Source organism: Penicillium soppii (genome assembly GCF_028829465.1).
Source record: "Penicillium soppii strain IBT 18220 chromosome Unknown utg000001l, whole genome shotgun sequence".
NCBI lineage: Eukaryota > Fungi > Ascomycota > Eurotiomycetes > Eurotiales > Aspergillaceae > Penicillium > Penicillium soppii.
This window is the reverse complement of record NW_026643231.1, coordinates 2,710,457-2,729,460: the sequence shown is the minus strand read 5'-3', so window position 1 is coordinate 2,729,460 and position 19,004 is coordinate 2,710,457. Positions and strand designations below refer to the sequence as shown.

The 19,004-nt window shown below is 47.0% G+C and overlaps 5 protein-coding genes across 5 annotated transcripts; 3 read left to right on the top strand and 2 right to left on the bottom strand.

Moving 5' to 3' along the window:
- Positions 1–1,728: 1,728 nt before the first annotated feature.
- Positions 1,729–2,619, top strand: N7529_001036 (Zinc finger C2H2; the record flags this gene model as incomplete). Its single annotated transcript, XM_057236567.1, has 5 exons — positions 1,729–1,848; positions 1,911–1,917; positions 2,009–2,099; positions 2,161–2,302; positions 2,449–2,619. 5 exons carry the CDS (start codon positions 1,729–1,731, stop codon positions 2,617–2,619), a joined length of 531 nt encoding a protein of 176 aa, XP_057103370.1.
- Positions 2,620–2,885: 266 nt separating this feature from the next.
- Positions 2,886–3,352, bottom strand: N7529_001035 (ankyrin repeat domain-containing protein; the record flags this gene model as incomplete). The annotated part of the gene is made up of 3 exons (XM_057236566.1): positions 2,886–3,119; positions 3,175–3,229; positions 3,294–3,352. The coding sequence occupies 3 exons, from the start codon at positions 3,350–3,352 to the stop codon at positions 2,886–2,888; spliced, it is 348 nt and encodes a 115-aa protein (XP_057103369.1).
- A 1,274-nt stretch (positions 3,353–4,626) lies between these two features.
- Positions 4,627–5,538, top strand: N7529_001034 (uncharacterized protein; the record flags this gene model as incomplete). Its single annotated transcript, XM_057236565.1, has 1 exon — positions 4,627–5,538. One exon carries the CDS (start codon positions 4,627–4,629, stop codon positions 5,536–5,538), a length of 912 nt encoding a protein of 303 aa, XP_057103368.1.
- Positions 5,539–5,730: 192 nt separating this feature from the next.
- On the bottom strand, positions 5,731–9,273 carry N7529_001033 (glycoside hydrolase family 18 protein; the record flags this gene model as incomplete). Its single annotated transcript, XM_057236564.1, has 8 exons — positions 5,731–6,039; positions 6,102–6,206; positions 6,254–6,507; positions 6,561–6,873; positions 6,928–6,980; positions 7,032–7,441; positions 7,519–7,671; positions 7,745–9,273. 8 exons carry the CDS (start codon positions 9,271–9,273, stop codon positions 5,731–5,733), a joined length of 3,126 nt encoding a protein of 1,041 aa, XP_057103367.1.
- Positions 9,274–10,642: 1,369 nt separating this feature from the next.
- N7529_001032 (CAZyme family GH55) lies at positions 10,643–15,445 on the top strand (the record flags this gene model as incomplete). Its single annotated transcript, XM_057236563.1, has 11 exons — positions 10,643–11,410; positions 11,466–11,523; positions 11,591–11,742; positions 11,797–11,888; positions 11,947–12,115; positions 12,163–12,230; positions 12,295–12,442; positions 12,496–13,267; positions 13,345–13,836; positions 13,888–14,472; positions 14,532–15,445. The coding sequence occupies 11 exons, from the start codon at positions 10,643–10,645 to the stop codon at positions 15,443–15,445; spliced, it is 4,218 nt and encodes a 1,405-aa protein (XP_057103366.1).
- Positions 15,446–19,004: the final 3,559 nt, after the last annotated feature.

Here is a 19,004-nt window from a genome sequence, read left to right as displayed (position 1 = left end):
AAACCGCTGAGTCGCGGCCTCAGGCCTCGAGTATATGCAAACCCTGCAAACCACTCGGAAGCACGCTGAGAGGGGAGATATGGATTTCACGACTAAATGGTCACGTGGGGGCGACTGCCCATTCATTATCAGCAGAACATCAATATTCTTATCTTTAGCATAGCCGTGAGAAATCTATCAACTTGACCAATCCATTCGCACTGTCTCATCTTCATTGACCTTCTCGTTCCTGTTTCATAGTGAATTGCTCGCTGAGAAGAGAGCAAGGGCGTCTGTGTCGCCGAACAAGAGTGTCGAGAAGTAGTCAGATCAAGAGGGTGGATCGGGGGGTCCGGTCGAGGGTTCAGATTGGCTCACGGTGTAGCCAAGGATCCACGTCAGGCCAGCATCGTCTCCCTCACACGCCTTTCAGATAATTGTGACTAAGCACTCACCTCCACCCCTCCAGGGTGTAGGTGAGCCAATGCCTAAACACAAACCAATGCCTAAACACAAAAAACCCATTATTTCAATTTCAACACTATTTTTCAGCCACCATCCCATCTGGATCTATGAATTTAAATAGCTCACTATTAGCGTCAAGATAATCTCTACCTCCTAATGCTTCTTCTTTTTCTTTAAGAGCCTGATTGGCGCGATGCCAGTAGTCTCGAATTCTTGCATTTCCGGCTTCATGCCGAATATCCAATTTAGATTCCTTCGTACAGCGCTGATAAACCTTCGAATTGCCTGCAATTAACGATAAAGGACTCTTAGATGCTGTCAGGACCCAAGTACTAAGCAGGTCTGACGATATATATCTCGCAGTCTATGTGAGACTGCGAGATGGCCAGTTCGCAGGTGCGAACTGGACCCAGGGCTGAGACCCACAATGCGAGGGCTCATGACCTCACATGACCCCACATTTGTATATAAACAGTTCAGAGGCTGGAGTCTTGGACTCCAGCGATTAGTTCAGCATTGAACCTGTCTACTGCTTTCTCCATTCTATTGCCCGAATCCACCTAAGTCCCAAGACCCTCGTAACGGGGTCTTACAATCCCTAAGCACGTATTCTACGAAGTATATGCCGAGGAAGTGCCTATATTTCTAAACCTTTTGACATTCTTTTTACTTATAGCCACCGTAGATAAAGCTTTTAGAGATTACGGTTTAGTTAACGATATCCTAGATGCTGTCGGAATGTATGAGAAAGTCGGTCCTTCGGAGGATAAGATCCTTAAGGTGATTTATGTCCGGTAAGAAATACGAGATCTTCCGGTTTTTCGCTAATATCTTAAGTATAACGTAGAGAATTTTAAAGGCTATGCTAGAGGAGCGGATTCCTTCGGTAAGGCCTTAGTTAATCTAGGCTATAGAAGTGGCTATACGCTGAATATTACTATTCGGGCGTGTCGAAGATGGGCCTTATAGTAAGTAGGTACGGGTTTATTTCGAATATAGGCTTATAGGATAGCTGATAATAAACTAGATAAGACATATTCCGAATCTGCAAGAATGAAGTTCGCTGGGCAGACTAACCGGAACACGTATAGAAAGTCATACGCGTATCCTCTTAGTGAGGTTAATGGGCTAGCAAACTATCTCGGAATTGCTAGCCGATAAGAACATATCTAGAATCGTCGGGGAATGGGTCTTTACCGCAATTCCTCTTTATCGCAGCTCCTTCCTGCAAAAGCTGAGTATGAATTTCTGGCTAGAGAAGATGTTTATACTCTTGACTAGATGATGGCAAAGTTGAGTTTGATGCCCTTAGACTCTACGCCGGAAGAAAAACACAAAATCCAACTTAAACAAAAGAGGGTCTATAATAAGAAACGGAGCCTCTATAATAAAGAGCTTCGAAAGGTCTAGGCGTAATCAGGGAGGCAATATAGAAGTATTTACACTAAAACCATATTCCATTATAGGAGAAAGGTAATGCCTTAAAGAGACTTTTTAGCTAGTATATTGCCTTATAAGCTCAGCCTCCGGAGCTTAGATATAGGAAGAATCCTATAAGTATTAGAGTCTCTCTATAGCGAGACAGACACGATTTTATACCGCGATAGCCTTAGCCCTCTAGGCCAGGTCTGTCTCTATAGAAGGTCTATCGAAGAGTATGTCGAGCTTTGATAGGAAGATATGATTATTCTATCACTAATCTAATATAGATTTAAGGATCACCGAAAATGGTTATATCTCTACCCTTACTACTGAAGGAATAACAAGTCCACCCACGGATTTACGCAAATGTGCTTTGAATGCGACGTATAGGTTACCAATGAATCAGAATAGGAGAGTTATTGCCAGGAGCATCTTAGTAATCTAGGCGATTTGCTTCGTTGTGATCCTATGATCTTTCGGAACGCACCGATAAAGCTAGGGCTATGTCCGTTTTGCCTAGGTGCTAAGAGAGAGAAACCGTCAAAGAGGATGTTTCAATTCATCCTTTCACCACCACAATAGTACTCCCATATTAAGAATCATTTAAAAGGACTCAAATTTGATTTCGACTGCAAGCATCCAGCCTGCTCCACAAGCTTTAGAAGCCTGGAGGAGCTTACCTACCATCTCGTTGACACACATTGTTGGCGCCCTAGGCGGCAATCGCCTAAGAAACGAAAGAGGACGGAGTAAATTTTGATACACGCGACTTTTTTTTATACTCCGACCTATCTGATGAAATGTTCTTTTGACTTAGCGATATAAAATCCACATATCAGAGGTGATTGATTCCCACCAATATAGATATAGCAACCCTCCTCTCTTCCCTCAACCTCCTTTTCTCTTCTTTTCCTCCCAGCTTGCTCCCGTTCGTTCGACTTCGGTTAGATTGATGATTTATATCAATCTCGGTGAGTAGAGCCAGTTGTAGCTAGACGGAGGCGTGCTCTGTAGGATGCTCAATGAAACAGCACACCATAAATAATCAATCCACCCCCAATATTACGTGCATTGCCATCCTTGCCACCCTGGGCGTCCACGTCGGCACCTTGATTTAGCAGTAGTTGGACCATCTCTTTGTGGCCCGAACGTGATGCTGCCTGAAGTGCATTGCCGTATTCTCCACCCTGGGCGTTCACTTCGGCACCTTGATTTAGCAGCAGTTGGACCACCTCTTTGGCGTAGTGGTACAACTGGAGAGTAGGGATGTACCGGAGAGTAAGGACACACTGGAGAGTAAGGACACACTGGAGACCCAGGATGGGGCAATGAGCGCGACACTAGAATTTGTGTCGCGCTCTTCCTTTTAATTCTTTCGGTGAATTCACATACCCACTTTAAGGAGATAATGAGATTTTCTTGATTACCGAATGGCAGCCTCCCCTTCCAAAGATGACAGTGATGCGCAAAAATCGCGTTTCAGCATTTTGAATATTTTCAAAAAGGCCAGGTGGACACTGTTTCGGCGAGTAAGAGAGGATATAATGAATGATTGAGCTATCTGGTACTCCTTTCTGCACCTTAGAGTACTGGGCTGCACAACCTGCACAAATGTGGCCAGCCCAATCTTACCGTGTAGCGACAGCTGATGGCAGGGTAGAATTTATCACAAGATATTCTAATACGATGACGTAGTAACTAGTTATGTATCTGGAAGTACGGACGTGCCAGTTCTATTAGATCTCCACCTCTATAATATATCTATAACTAGTAAATCTCTACTCGGTAACCCTACTAGCTGTCCCACCGGTCTTGTCGACGAAAGTAGCTGGATATGGTTAGCGTATATCTTACTCTGGTTGAGAGTGCCACTAGACCGAAATTGGAAACGCCTCAGTCCGTGTGTTTCGAGCACCTTTTTGCTTCTTGACTGGATGCCAGCCGATGTTCACTAATGCTATTATATATGCTAGAAATCCGAGGCATACAACGTTCTTTATTAGCCTAAGGGTTGCTATTCTAGGAGCAAGCACAGAGAGTGCAATGCGTGGTTGGTCTGCTACTCGAAAGCTTCAGAAGCTTTCGCGAAACATGTCGTCGGTTTCAGTTGGAGATATTGTAAGGTGAATAACATTACAGGCTCCTGGGATCGTGAGGACATGGTCCTAGGAGCGACAGGGCTCCTAGGACATAGCCTTGATGCTCCTAGGAAGCGGCCCACCGGCTCCTGGGAGGTATGATTGTGGGGCACTCTTCAGTGCTCCTGTTATGCGTTTTATGCACGGCATTAATTATTCTTACAACCAGTGTGTCGTCATGTGTGGGCATGGATAGACAGACCGTCTTCTCAACACTTAGTTACGTAGAAAGAAACCTGAGCGGTTGCCTAAACAATGTTGCAATATGCGACAAAGGTGTTCTGACCTACAAGTTGGTCAACCGAATAAGGGCAAGGCCCATAGTGGTGAGAAATGAGGGTAACGGCAAGCAAACTTGCAGCTATTGATTTAAACAATCGGTTGTCGTGGAAATGTGAGGGTTGAACAGAAAATTAAATAATTCATTTTCTTTTTTAACGTAGATGGTATTTTTAGTAACTCGAACTAGTTAGTACCGTTCGCGGGGCTTAAGAACATCACCAATGAGCGTTCCTTTCTCTTTCTCTCTCCCTCCTGCCATTTCTCTTAACAGGTCGACCATCAACCAAATACAGAGAGATCGAAAATCTTTCACATTCTCGTCAGTTAGCCATTCGACTGCATGCCTGCGCCTAATCCCAGCATCTTCCATGACAAGTCATGGTCTACACCATGGCAGTCATCCGAATTTGACTCCGAATTCCCGCCGAATGAAACAATCGGTCAGCGAATCTTACGACAACGCGCAAGACCAGACTGGGCCTCTGTACCGCCTTTCCTATCCTTTCAGTGTGGGAAATCGGGGGGGTGGCCGTGGGGCTGGGCGATTTTTCGCACCTCCTATACGCATACGTCCGATAAAGACTGGGCGAAAGCAATTGAGAAGCTTGACCAGTCCTGTCTGAATGGCGTAACAACCTTCGAGCTCTCTTGGGCTCGAAGTGGGTACAACACTATCGGCATGATTCGAGATGGCTACCGAAATGTGATTTTTGAAGACCCAGCCCTGGAGGGGGCGTCGGTAGCCACAATTCGCACAAAACATTTAGAATGGGTCAAAGGCCATGGTCTTAGCTTTTGCGGTGGTACTCCTCGTCTGGATTATTGTCTTTTGCTGGATGACCGCTGTGTGCGATCCATTCTCGCTAGTGCGGAGCCGGTCCAACCAGTCCTTGTGCAGCCGGGTTCGCTATCTATCCCATACCCGCCGGGAGCTATGGTTGGTTATGTCAACGCGGTGGACAGTTGTTTTGATCCCGAAGACCCCGATGATGACACTGGGGAGTTTTATCAAGGAATGGTCCGAGTTCATCTGGACTGTTTATTCAAATTTGCTCTCTATTGTGAAGATCTTATGACCGGAGAGCACGAATGGGGAGATTGGGGAATGGATTCCCCCCATACACAGGAGGTTTACACGGATGGCTATTCCACGACAACCGAGATCAAGGAAATGTTTCTTTCTTCTCCAGATGGGCAGGTGAAGAGAAAAGCAAGCGTTACGGAAGCTGAGTATGTCAAGCTCCAGGGATGAGTCTACCTAGGCATTCAGTCTACTTAGGATCCTCTTCTACTATCCATCTCAGGGGGCTTGGACAAAGTCTTTTAAATGAATATACATCAGCGCCTCCATGCAACATCCATAGATATGGTCTAAATACCTAGTAAGTGGTGGGTCGGTAATTTGGGGCAGGGGTGTTCATATAAATCTCATCAATCTTCCCTTTCAACGCTTGAAGTGTTTCTCGGACTGCGTGGGCCGTTTTCGCAGTGAGTCGCTTATTTCTGAATCACCAACCCATCGAGCTGCCATTTGATCAATTCCGTTCTCGACAAAGTCTTTTCCGAATTTGACCATTTCGTTCTGCTGGATTTCAAAGAAGCGATCCCAGCAACTCACCAAATCGATGAAGTCATGCCCTAGCTGGAAGTGCGCCAGAGAAGTGCGTGTCAACTCCTCACGAATAGCCTGGTAGACGGTGATAATTCTTTTGAAGATATCGTCGGAATTCTGATAATTGTAGACGGCAATAACCTGTGACGAGTAAGTATTAGTGCTTTGGCTGGCAAACAAACACCCGCGACGTCAGATCTCACATTTCGTAGCATGGTCAAAGCCTGGCTTGGATCTTTCTTTGCGACCATTTCGAGCCAAGCGTTTTGAGCAAACATCACGTTTTTGGGTTTATCGAAATCCCAGAGCTAAGATCAGTTAGTCCAGCTCGCAATCAAGGCTTCGAAACACTGACATCGCGTTTCAATTTGTTCAAACTTCGAGCCATCAGCCGGAACACATCGAAGTTGCTCTTGCTTCCAATTTGCTCCATAATCCGATCAATGGGCTTTTGAAGTATCTGGTTGCTACCCGGGGTTTTTGGTGCAGTTTTCGGAATGATATCTTTGATGAAGAAGTTGAAGAGGAAGTCACAATCAACACTTGCGCAGTTTAGGATGGCCCATTCTATGAACCTGCGAATCAATTTCACCTCTAACGGGTGATCCGCTAAGGTTTAGCCCGTCAGATTGTGTTCTTCACGTTGCGCAAAAATGACTTACTGTTGACCTCAGGTTCTGGGTCCTTGCCTCTATCGGGCTTTTCGGGGTTAAGCTCCTGCGTTGTCGCCGTTCGTTGACGCACTGCAGTATTTCCACAATCATCGGAAGTGTCAAGATCCACAGTTTGATCGATCGCCTTTTTCTTTTTGGGGTCCTTCTTTGCATCTTTAGTCTTCAATTCCAACCAGTCCTTTGACCCTGGATAAGCAAATCTCGTCCATCGTATCAGCCTGTCGATGCCATCTTTATCCACGCACTCGAAATAAAGCACCTTGCTATTGGCCCTTTTTTGTAGGTGGTGAAGCACATCTCGCTACAATCTCAAGCGTGATTAGTGAGGAGCATAGAGAGTTGATGATTGACTAACCTCTTGTTTCCATGTGGACTCCCGTCGGGCAAGTGTCGAGCCACACGATTCATCTCCATAGTTGCATAGGTCCTAGTGGCATGTAATCACGCTGGGCTTTTTACCGAACAGCTGATTGTATCCTGATGGGTTGAGGTAGATGGATGTCGCGGTCTTCTTATAACCATCTCGTAGGAACTCTGGCATAGTCTTACCCGAGAAAAGGCTAGGAAGCATCGTGGCGGTGTTCAGGTTCTCGAAAAGATGCCCTGCAATGTTGTTCCAAGCGTTGACCAGACGATGCCAGTGATCGTCCTGACCCTGTTGGTAACCTGAGAAGATTGCAACCAAGTGAACGACCAGGAAACGAGTTGCGATAACCTCGCATTTATCCTCGCGGACACTCAGGGAATTGGCTTCAGATGTACGAGGTGTCTCAGGGTAGCTCTCCGCACATACGTAGTTGGTTGTCCAGTCAATGAGTGCATCCGAAAACTCTTGCAATTCATCGGATACACGTGAGGTCTCGGTGTAGCTGACGGTATCGCAACAGTATGCTCGAGCACCGGAGTGGTAACATCCTTCGTTCCAACCATCCATCGCCACACGTACCTGATTTTCATCACATCCAGATACACACCCTTGACCGTCCAAGCGTAAGCCCACGTTGTTGCGCCAGTTGCAGTTCTTGAATCGCTTGCTTTTCGACTCCGTATTGCAACAATACTTGCGCAGTGAGTGACAGTGTCTTGGCCAGTGCTTCCCCTAAACGTCTCCGGCATAGCAGTTTGGGTCACCGCTACCTTGACCAGATTCACCGAGAAGGGAGCTCTTTGACCCGGAGCACTTGCCATCACCGCACTCAGGGAACTTGCCCCATTCGCAGGTGTTGTAAAGCGCCATGCTGCTCAGCTCTTTTTTGGAATCGTCTTCCACTGTGCAACATGCTGACTGGTATTCTGGAGGGTACCTGTCTTTGCATCCATTTGTTGTCGTACCAATCTCAGTCATCCCACTCGGACACCCAGACTGACAGTTACCGTCGTTGAAGCTATACCAGCCACACTTTGGCAACTTGGCATCAGGAGGACAACACCATGAGCGTGTGCCCAAGCCGTTACAGTGCGTGTCATCCATCATATATTCTGGGCTTCCAGTCTTCCAGTCGTCGATTCTTTGGGACATTTTCCATCCTCCAGGACAGGGCCTTCCACAGTTGGACCATCGACACTGGTTGTGGTTCGTCTTCTCTGTGATGATGTCAGAGTCAACCTGGTCTCTCTGCATTAAGACTTGGCGGTTAGTGATCTTTGCCAGATCTCGTGAGAAGTTTGCCGCGGGCGTGTCATGGCTGATCGCCCACACCATAACTCCGCTGAGACACTGTTCACGGGCAAATTGGGCTTTCATGGCTAGGGTCTCTCGATCATCCATGGAAACCCACTGATCATCCCAAGTGACAACTTTGACTGCGGCCTCTTTGTAGAGCTTTGGCTTCAACTTTTTCTCGTCGATGATATCCATGATCTCGTTGTTGAGAAGAATTCCTGCCTCTTTGCTGCATGGACCTGGAAGACCCCCGGAGGCATACACACATCCAGGCTCCACACACCCTTGGGTCGTGTAAGATCGTCCATAAAATGCGAGCCCCATGACAACCTGATCTCCTTCCACGTCGTTCCGCCAAAGCAGTTCCAGAGCGGATTTGATTTCCGTCAAGTTGGTGTGAGGGTTCAAGAAAGCACCTGTCCATCTGTTGCCTTGATCCCAGGTGCCATGCATATCGTAGGACATGATGTTGAAAAATGAAACGTGCTTAGCCAGGCCTTTGAGGTCAAAGTGCTGGAGATACCAATATGATGCTGGTAGCGTGATCGAAAGCTCACTTCGCCCAGGTGTTTTTTTCAACTCGGTTTTCAGTCTGGCCATGAACTTAGGGAAATTTTTGAAGTCCTCTGGCTTTCCGTTGCGGTCATCGGCTTCGGGATATTCCCAGTCGAGATCTATACCGTCGAAATCATGGGTGGACATGAACGAAATCAACGAAGCAATGAACTTGTCTTGTTTCTCTTCTGATGCTGCGAGCTCCGAAAACACTGTGGCAGTTGGACCAGGGTCGTTGAACGTCCATCCTCCGATGGCAATCATCACTTTGAGGTCTTTGTCGTAGGTTTTCAGGGAAGTCAACCGGCGATATAATTCTACATCCCGGTCGTCAGGCGGCCCCACCTTGAATGTCTTTGGATCAATGGTGGCGAATGCGAAGTTGATGTGGCTGTAGATGCCGAGAGGAATCTGTTCGGGCCAGAAGTCATGGCAGGGACGCCGGGTAGACCATCCTTCGTAATAACCGACGACCCTGGACATGTATCGATCTTTGGAGCAAGTCTCGTGCTTCACAGTCTTGTTGCCACACTAAAAGCAATATGGTGTTAGCCAATATTCGAAATGTAATGATATCAGGGTGAGCTTCACAAATTCTTTCGTGGTTCCGCAGTAACCCTAAACCCACACAAGGTCAGCATGGCCCAAATCTTTGAGACCTTATTCGAGCAACATACGAAATCTGAACAGCAGACGTTGAGTGGGCACGATTTACTCTCTGCCCATTCACCTCCAAAGCCAGGGTCACATTCTGATTTGCGCTCGCAGCCAGATACACAGACTTTCTTGCCACAAAAGTCTGGGCCATGTCCACAGAAGCCGAAATTATTACTGATCTCAATTAGCTGCCAACAAGTTTATCCAAAATGACCAACAAGACTTACCAGCAGCCTTCCTCGCAAGGGTTCTTTGCGTCACATCCGAGTTTATAGTCACAGGTCGAAAGACAACCGTCACCACAGTGCTCTGGAGTAGTTCCACAAAAGCCGGACTTTGAGCTAATTTTCATGAATGATCAGTGGCCATTTCCCAATTTACAGAGCAATCATACATACCAGCATCCTGTAGCGCAATGCTTGCTTGCACTGCAATCCTGTCCCAGGACCAGCAGTGCCAATGCACAGAGCAGTATGCTGAGTGTTAGTAAATACTTCCCCGACATCAGGAATACACAGCTCGTGCTCTCACTGAGCGGAAATGAAGGAGTAAAGGATCTTATACCCTCCTCAGAAGCTAACAAATTGGTATAGCTTTGGGTCGTTGAGCTTTAAGACATTGGTAAATTGCATCTAGCCTGATTTGTATGACTTGAAAATTTTTCCTTTCCTAATTTGCATTCAGTGGGAAGCTTAATCCTTAGTACTCCATCTTCGTTACATTGAAGTTGTTCAAAATCCTTCTCGGAGATGGCCAAGCGCGTCGAGGCTCTGAAATTGATTAACCGGGAACCTTGGCAAGGAACAGAAACAATAGCCCTCCTGGTCTCCGCCAAGCCTTCGGGCTGTAACCGATCTACTTGGCCCCTGCCAAGATTGGGCTAGTTGCCGTCCGGGTATAGCGGTCGGTTCTGCCCGGAAGAACTACAAGCGCTAAACGCTTGGCATGGATCAACAGGGTCTTGGACTTGAGTGAGTTCCTTTCGAACTATTCCACGCGATGTTACCATGTGCAACTAGAGCCACCTCACCGGAGATTAATCCGGATCTGGAACAAAAATATTGGTACGTTGCCTAACTTTTTTGAGTTACCTAAGGTTTCGATTTTGCGTAAAGCCCATGCTCTTATTTCCTGGAAATTCTCTATTTAGGGTGCGCCTTGACTTAGAGTAACTTGGATCACTTCTCTCAACAAGATGGCCGTGGCAGATCGTGTCCTATGCTGGTTGCTGATATTATGTCAGGTCACTGGCATATTGGCAAGCCATGCGCACCATGGCCATGAGCATCTGCATCGCCATTTCAACCGTGAAAATCATCCCTCTCCTTCAGTCGCTGCTTCCAGCTACTCGTCTTCAGCATCGGGTGTTCCTCACTTTGGGGCCTCTGATGCCGCCCTCAAAGTTTCCGAGGCTCTCAAGGGCCTGGCTGTCGTGAATAAGCTAAGAGTTGAGAATGTGAAATTCAACAAATATGCCATAGCCACTTCAGAGCAGGTCACCGGAGAAAGAATCAATGGGCCTCCATTAGATTATTCTGCGGGTACTGTCTCTCGGCTTGCCTCCCATCACAATTCGTCTGAATCTGAGACCAAAGGAAAACGTGGAGAAAGCGGCAAAAACAGAAGCAGCTTTGTATACACAATTCCTAAGGATCTCGCAGATGCGGCAAAGATACTAGCAGAGTCTGTACCACCCACTGCCTCTACTGGAGAGGAAGCAATGTTGGCTGCGAAAATGCATGCCAAATATAGATCCAAGTCGAACGATACCAACCGTCCCCAACAGCGACTTCAGCACCCGAACGGACTACTTGAGTACGCCTCGGCTGATCAGACAGTACTTCATTCTGACTCGGAAAGCAAGAATACCACTCTCAGAAAGAGGGCCACCACTGGATCTGACTATTGGCTGGCTAACCTGCAACAGAATGGTGCTAGCCCATTTGCCCCTGCAGGATACAAGGTAAATAATTTCAATTGAAACTGCCGCTCTATCTATCTAACTCTTCAAATCTTAGGTCTGGAGGAATGTGAAGGAATACGGCGCCAAAGGTGATGGTGTGACTGACGACACGGGTAAGATGAATGCCAAACAATGCTTGGAAGCTATCAAAACATAAGCTGACATGTTGACACCGCAAAGCTGCCATCAATAAAGCCATCTCCGAAGGAGGTCGTTGTGGAGCGGACTGCGGTTCAAGCACAAGATTCCCGGCAGTTGTATTCTTTCCTCCTGGAACGTATCTCGTCAGCAGTCCAATTATTCAATACTCAAACACGCAATTCCTAGGAGATGTATGCTGACCCCATCCACTTTAAAGAATTGGCATCTAATCTAATATCACCCAGCCTGCTGATTACCCGACGATCTTGGCTGCTGCAAGTTTTGTTGGCTTGGGCGTCATCACCTCTGACGTCTACGTTGGTGACCAGGAACAATGGTCAGTACAAATTGCAGAATAAACTGAGAAATTATCCTTCTAACGCAAGGTTTAACAGGTACTTGAACACGAATAACTTTCTTCGCAATGTGCGTAATTTCAAAATGGACATTACTCGCACAGATCCCGGTGCATATGTGTGTGCCATTCATTGGCAAGTCGCCCAAGGAACAACTCTCGAGAACATTGAGTTCTACATGTCTCAGGCAGATGGAAACACCCAGCAGGTATATCGAAATCTACCGATCGAGAAATTCAAGTATTGACAGAGAAGGGTGTCTATATGGAAAACGGAAGCGGGGGTTTCATGAGCAACCTGACATTTGTTGGTGGAAACTTTGGGTATGTTGTTCCCCACTGGACAATTGTTGCGAAAGGTGTGAAACTGACACATCTTGCACGACAGTGCCTATCTTGGAAACCAACAATTCACGACCAGCCAACTTGTCTTTGTGAATTGCAAAACTGCAGTGCAGGTCCACTGGGACTGGGCTTGGACAATGCAAGACGTTGTGATCGAGTCATGTGGACGCGGAATTGTAGTGACTGGTGGTGTAAGTTCCTTAACATGTCAAGTCTGAGAAATTGTATCTGAATTCTAGTTTAGGCCGGAGGTGTGGCCAGTACTGGTCAATCAGTTGGCTCGTACATCTTGGTGGATGCCATCATCGCCAACACGCCAACAGGAATCCTCACATCGTTATATGCAGATGACTCTACGGCAGTCTTGCTACAGAATGTGGGATTTTTCAATGTGAAGGACGCAGTTATATCCGACACTACTACTGAGCCTCTCCTATCTGGAGGAGATGAGGTCCTCGTTGATTCCTGGGGATTCGGACTCTACCATGACGATACTGGACTTCATTTCGCACAACAGCAGCAACTGCCAGCCTTGGAGCGGAAGAAGATACTCACAGGCAGCCAGTCATATGTCAAAGGGACCTCGAATTTCTTTGCCCGTCGTCGTCCTCAGTACTTTAGTCTCAACGGGGGTCAGGTCTTCGATGTCAAAGCATATGGTGCTAAAGGTGATGGCACCACGGATGATACAGCAGCTCTAAACAGTATCCTCTCCACTGCTGCGAATATGTCTTCCATCGTGTACTTCCCCTACGGTATCTACGTGATTAAAGATACTCTACGTGTTCCGCTTGGTTCCCGGATTGTCGGACAGGTTTGGCCGCAGATTATGGCGACAGGCAGCAAGTTTGAAGATGCCGAGAATCCCCATGTTGCGGTCCAAGTGGGTAAAGAGGGTGATGTTGGTATCATTGAAATCCAAAACATGATGTTCACGGCGTCTGGGTCCACAGCTGGTGCTGTTCTGATGGAATGGAATGTCCACGAGTCTACACAAGGCTCTGCAGGTCTTTGGGGTAAGCATTTCCTTTTCCTGATGCGCAATCTTTTGTCGAATCTTTGCATCTGCGTACGAAAAGGCTAACGAACCCAGATTCTCACTTCCGCGTAGGCGGAGCTGTTGGTTCCCAGCTCCAGTCCGACAAATGTCCCAAAAAAGCATCAACTATAAACAAAAACTGTATCGGCGCGTCACTTATGCTTCATGTCACAAAATCGGCTTCGGCTTACATGGAGAACCTTTGGGCTTGGGTCGCGGACCATGACCTTGACAAGGTGTCTCAGGACCAAGTGGACATTTACGTGGCACGCGGTATTCTAATCGAAAGTCAGGGACCTACCTGGATGTATGGCACAGCTTCAGAGCACAGTGTCATGTATCAGTACCAATTATCGAGGGCCAAAAATTTGGTGATGGGAATGATACAAACCGAGTCCCCCTACTTCCAACCCACGCCTCCAATGCCTGAGCCCTTCAAACTGGGCAAGTTCCCCGATGACCCAGAAACTGGTGACTGCAAAACATGCACAAGTTCGTGGGCTGTGAGAATGCTCAATTCGGAATCGATATATATGCTCGGTGCAGGTGTGTACCATCTTCTTCGGCCTTGACTCGCGCTATTGCTAACCTTTACAGGTATTTACAGTTGGTTCAATTCATATTCTCAAGACTGCTTGAACTCGAACGACTGCCAAGACAAAGCTTTCTACGTTGAGCAGAGTAGCGACATTTGGATCGTCAATCTTGTTACCAAGGCAATTGTCCAGTCAATCAGCCCGCTTGGGGAGACTGCGACTTATGCCAAGGACACAAAGAATGGCTTCATATCCTCTTTGCTTGGATGGTTCCGCAAGGCAGACGACGTTATCGGAAAGCGTAACTTCACGGGATTCTACTTTTACGAGGACGATTCCCACTCAGACTATTTGTCGACACTATCCCCTATTTGCCAAACAGCACTTACCAAGCTCATCAACTGCGACGACGAGGTCTACATGTTCCAGGCACCTAAGTGGAGAAGGGGTCTGGATAATGACACTCTCAGTGATTTGGTTTGTAGCCCTAGCTGCGGAAAGTCTTTGAGCACCTGGTTCCACCAGGTCGCGGACAACTGTGCAGCTGATGAAAGCGTTGCTCCATTGAACATCAAAGGTGGAAATGCTTGGGCAGGATGGAATGAGACTTGCGCAAAGGATGCCAAAAGTGGTAAATACTGTGGTGGTAAGTTTAAATATCCTCCAACCTCACTTGACAGGCTCTCATCCTGAGATAATGCATAGACTTAATCAGTGAATTCAATCCGGACTTTGATGCTATGCCCACTTCTGAGCTCTGCTCCTCTTGCTACGTCGACCGGTACCAAAAGATGCAGTCAACCCCCTACTCTGAATACGACAAGAACTTCCAATCACAACTGGTTGACATTAACTCAAGATGCGGCCTCCAAATCCCGACCAAGATACCAGATCCGCTTCAGCCAGTGGTCGATCCATATGCACCGTCGGACTCGTGTCTTTCAGGCATCAAATACACAACCGTTGCTGGAGATACGTGTGACAAGATTGCGGTTGCATACAAAGTCTCATCGGCCGCCCTTTTCATTGGACATGACAACCTGTTCGAATGCGAGGAGATCCCAGTCGGCACAAAGCTATGCATGCCATTGCAATGTGAAAGCGTCTATACCATTCAGGGGAATGACACCTGTACTTCTATAGAGAAGGCTCAAGGCGTCGGTTACAAAGACGGAACCACCTTACGCAAGTACAACCCTTGGATCAGTTATGATTGCTCCAATCTTCAAATTGTCAGCGATGTCGCGTACGGCCATGTCATCTGCCTCTCACCCCAGTCTGGCGATTCGAATACCATTGCCCCGGTTGAAGATCCCACATCCCCCGGATACTCTGATGGCGGCTATGTGATTCCACAGATTGAGCCTCCTCAGAACTCAACTGTCGCAGAGGGAACAACAACTGGTTGCGGGAAATGGCATGTTGTTACAAATGAGGTACTGCAGGAGACCTGCACAACGATCTGTGTGCAGAGCAGAATTCCCTGGTATTTGTTCTTGGACGTGAACCCTTCGCTGAGTGAGGATAACTGCGATGCCCAGCTTGTTGTTGGCAATGCCTACTGTGTCGGGCCAACCTATGGCTGGAATGAGTATTTTGAGGGGAGTGATTGGGATTGAACAGCTGGAGGAGACTTGATCTTGCTCACGGAGTATCTAGGTATATCAATTGATGCTATCTGAGATAACTAGTGCAGTGGGGGATATGCAGACCTAATGGCTGATTGATACCAGGTTAGAGCCTACATAAGCTGATCTCTGATAGTACAATAAATTATCCGTGGTTCATTCATCGCGTTTCTAAACAGGTAGTATTGCTGCCAACCTTCTAAGACCGCTTCTACTTACCTTGTTTGTTTTAATTTCAAGAAGAGGGGTGACTTTACTTAGGCTTCCCTTTCTTGATTTGCTTTTTTTGGGCTCTTATACCCTAGTAGCAATAGGAATAGGGGCCCATCTCATTTTCCGCACTTATGATTGGTCCACCGTGCGTGCTCCCACCGCCCTATATGTATGCCTACATAGGGACCGACCGACCGTAGAGATTGTTACGAGCCAAGTCTTGATGAAAAAGAGTGCATTCAACTAGAATACTAAACATGGGGAAAGAAAGAAAGAAGAAGAAAGAAACAACACGCTGAAACAATTAAGGTAGTGATGCCTGAGGCCTCCAATCAAACAATGTAAAACACGAACTACGAAAGGCGGTGGAACACGGCAGAATCGGTTCAGGATCATTGATCCTGAATTCTTCGTGACAGAGATTGATAATTCTAATGTTTTTCTTTCTTCTCCCCTATAATCTTATAGAGGAGAGACCGAAAAAAAAGTAAATAAAAGTTAGGGATAGAAATAAAAGACGCTGTCACGAAGAATTCAGGATCAATGATCCTGAACCGATTCTGCCGTGTTCCACCGCCTTTCGTAGTTCGTGTTTTACATTGTTTGATTGGAGGCCTCAGGCATCACTACCTTAATTGTTTCAGCGTGTTGTTTCTTTCTTCTTCTTTCTTTCTTTCCCCATGTTTAGTATTCTAGTTGAATGCACTCTTTTTCATCAAGACTTGGCTCGTAACAGACGCCTTTATTTATCCCTATTCGATAGTCGTTATTATTTAATAGTATTAGTTGACACGGTGAGCGGGGCGCCAGAAACGGCTCCCATTGCACCGCCGTCCTGCCGCCCTCGACCGCCTGCCCGTCTCCACCATCCCCTTGCCCCTTCCGGTATGGCGCCCTCCCTCTAGCCCCGTTCGGGTTTAGTGCCGTCCCTGGCCGCTTTTACTGCTTCAGTCCACTTGCCGTCCATCTATAAAAGACCGCTCGCCCTCTCCTCCTCTTGTCGACGCACTTTCTCTTCTCTTTCCCCTTCTGCCCCCCTTCCCCCTTTCTTTCTCGCCCCCACCGTCTCCTACGCATTTGGCTTTCAGCCCGACGCACTGCCCCTTTCATTTTACCGGAGATGCCGCTCGATCCGACGCCGTGGTCGTTCGGACCAGCGTGGGCTACAATGCTATCCAGTCGCTCAGAGGCAGAAACACTGCGGTAATCCAGCCATCTACCACATCGTATGATGATATGTCAATACTCCATTTTCCAAAGAAGTCTACGAAGCCATCTAGATCGCTTTCTGCTAGTGAGACCTTCCCGTTGAGTGTCTGTTATTCCGCTGGCCTCCCTTATTACGAAGTCCCAATTGCCCTCCTTAATGCTGCCTGCTCTGCTTCATCCGCCCTATCTCGGTCCCTACCTAAGGTTACATTGCACAGCCCTTAGCGTCGCAGATCTACTCTCGGCCGTAAATGCCTCGACCTCCAATCTGTCGTCATCGTCGGCCTTTCCGGTGTATTCGCACCTAATCGATCAATCTCGATAGCATGCCACGGTGATGCGAGCTAATAGCGAAAATACCGCACATTCGCCTGACCCCAGCTAATGCAGCGTCGTGAGGTCAATGCCTAGCCGGGCTATAATAAGACCTCACGATAGCACAGTCTAGCGAATAGAGGCATTACTAGCGACAGTCGTGGATATAGGTCATTGGTCGGGAGCTATTAGCGAGATTAGTAGGGGTTGCTACAGGTGCCCTAAAGCCGAAAAAGAAACTTATGTCGTCTCGTAACCTTAGACGCATCGGCATGGATTGCAGGAGATGGTCGACGTCTTCTACGCTATAAAGTAAGCGGATTACGCCTCGCGGTCTATAAAAGAGACGAAAATTCTATCCAAATAGCAAATCTGCATTCCCACCTTCCCAAATTCTCCTACCCTCCTATTCCCACCGTGCCCGACCTACTACCACCTACCTAAAGTCCCAATCCCGTTTTCTCTATTTCTAAGAGTAGTCCCGATTCCCTTATACCGTGTACTTGCTTAGTAACCTTTTTTATAATATAGCGAGCGATAGTTTTCGCTTAGAATCTTTCCGGCCGTAGAATCCTTTCTAGGACAAAGCGCAGCCTCTACGGGATTCTCTCGATATTTGTCGTTATCTAAGTCCTATCTCGATCACCGCCACCTCGCCTCCCTCTAATTCTAGCAACTCGGCTTCGACGAACCTAAATTTTTATTCTTATAAACCTAAGCGTCACCCCCTTCCTCCCCGACCACCGGTAGAGGCTTACTTAAACGATAGCCTACTATAGGAGATAAACACTTAGCACTAAGCCGCTATATAGGATCAGATATCATACGTTAATCCCGGAGTTAAGGCGTTCGACTTCGAGGATATTCGCCAAATGTAGGATTTACTAAGCTCTAGAGACGAAGACCGTCTAATGATCTATGATAATCTAGATTTAGAGTCTTAGCACCTACTCTACTCTAAATCAGCCGATCCGGGGCTCGCTTACACTATTAGTTAGCACTCTTATAATGGCATTACTAAAAGTTCTATTCGGACTAGCGAGTGTTACGACGTAATAATTGATCCGGTAATCCTAGATGATTACCATTTCCGAGATATTAAGCAGACGGGAGCAAGAAAAGACATTTATAACGTTATGTCCCTATCTCGTTCGTCGCATAAAACTGGTCGTGGCCGTAGTATACGACCAAATTCACAAAGGGCTATAAAACGAGGGCAGCAGCGGTCTAAAATAAGCAAGGATTCTGTCGTCGTGGACAATCGCCACATGAATAGGACTAGCCGGAGTACGCGAGCAAACGGCGCCGTTAAAATGTCGTTTCCTCTTCTTCGGGATCAATTTTCTTCTCTACCGGTCGAAGAGTAACTACAGTTCTTATCCTAGCTATTTTAAGGTGCTTTGTTATAATACCTTTATACTTTATCTAGCGCAGACAGCGAATCGGCATTAGGTTCTATCTTAGGAGAGGAAGAAACCTCGACTCCACCACCTATATAACCATTCGCAGGTGCCAACGTGGTCGATATACAGCATCCTAGCTTAAGAAAAGGACAACCTTTCCTCCCGGAAGAGGTTCGCCTTCTAGTGAAGCTTAGGAAGGAAGACGCTCTTACCTGGTCGGAGGTGACTAAGCGATTTAGTCGGAAGTTCCCTAGAAGGAGCAAAGGCTCTATTCAGGTGTACTAGAGCACAACGCTTAAAAAAAAACGGCTGTCTTTAAGGTAGAAATGTATAGAGGAAGTTTTATTAGTTTACTAATACACGGTCATTCTTCTCTTATATATAATTAACATTTACGATTCACTGTTAGG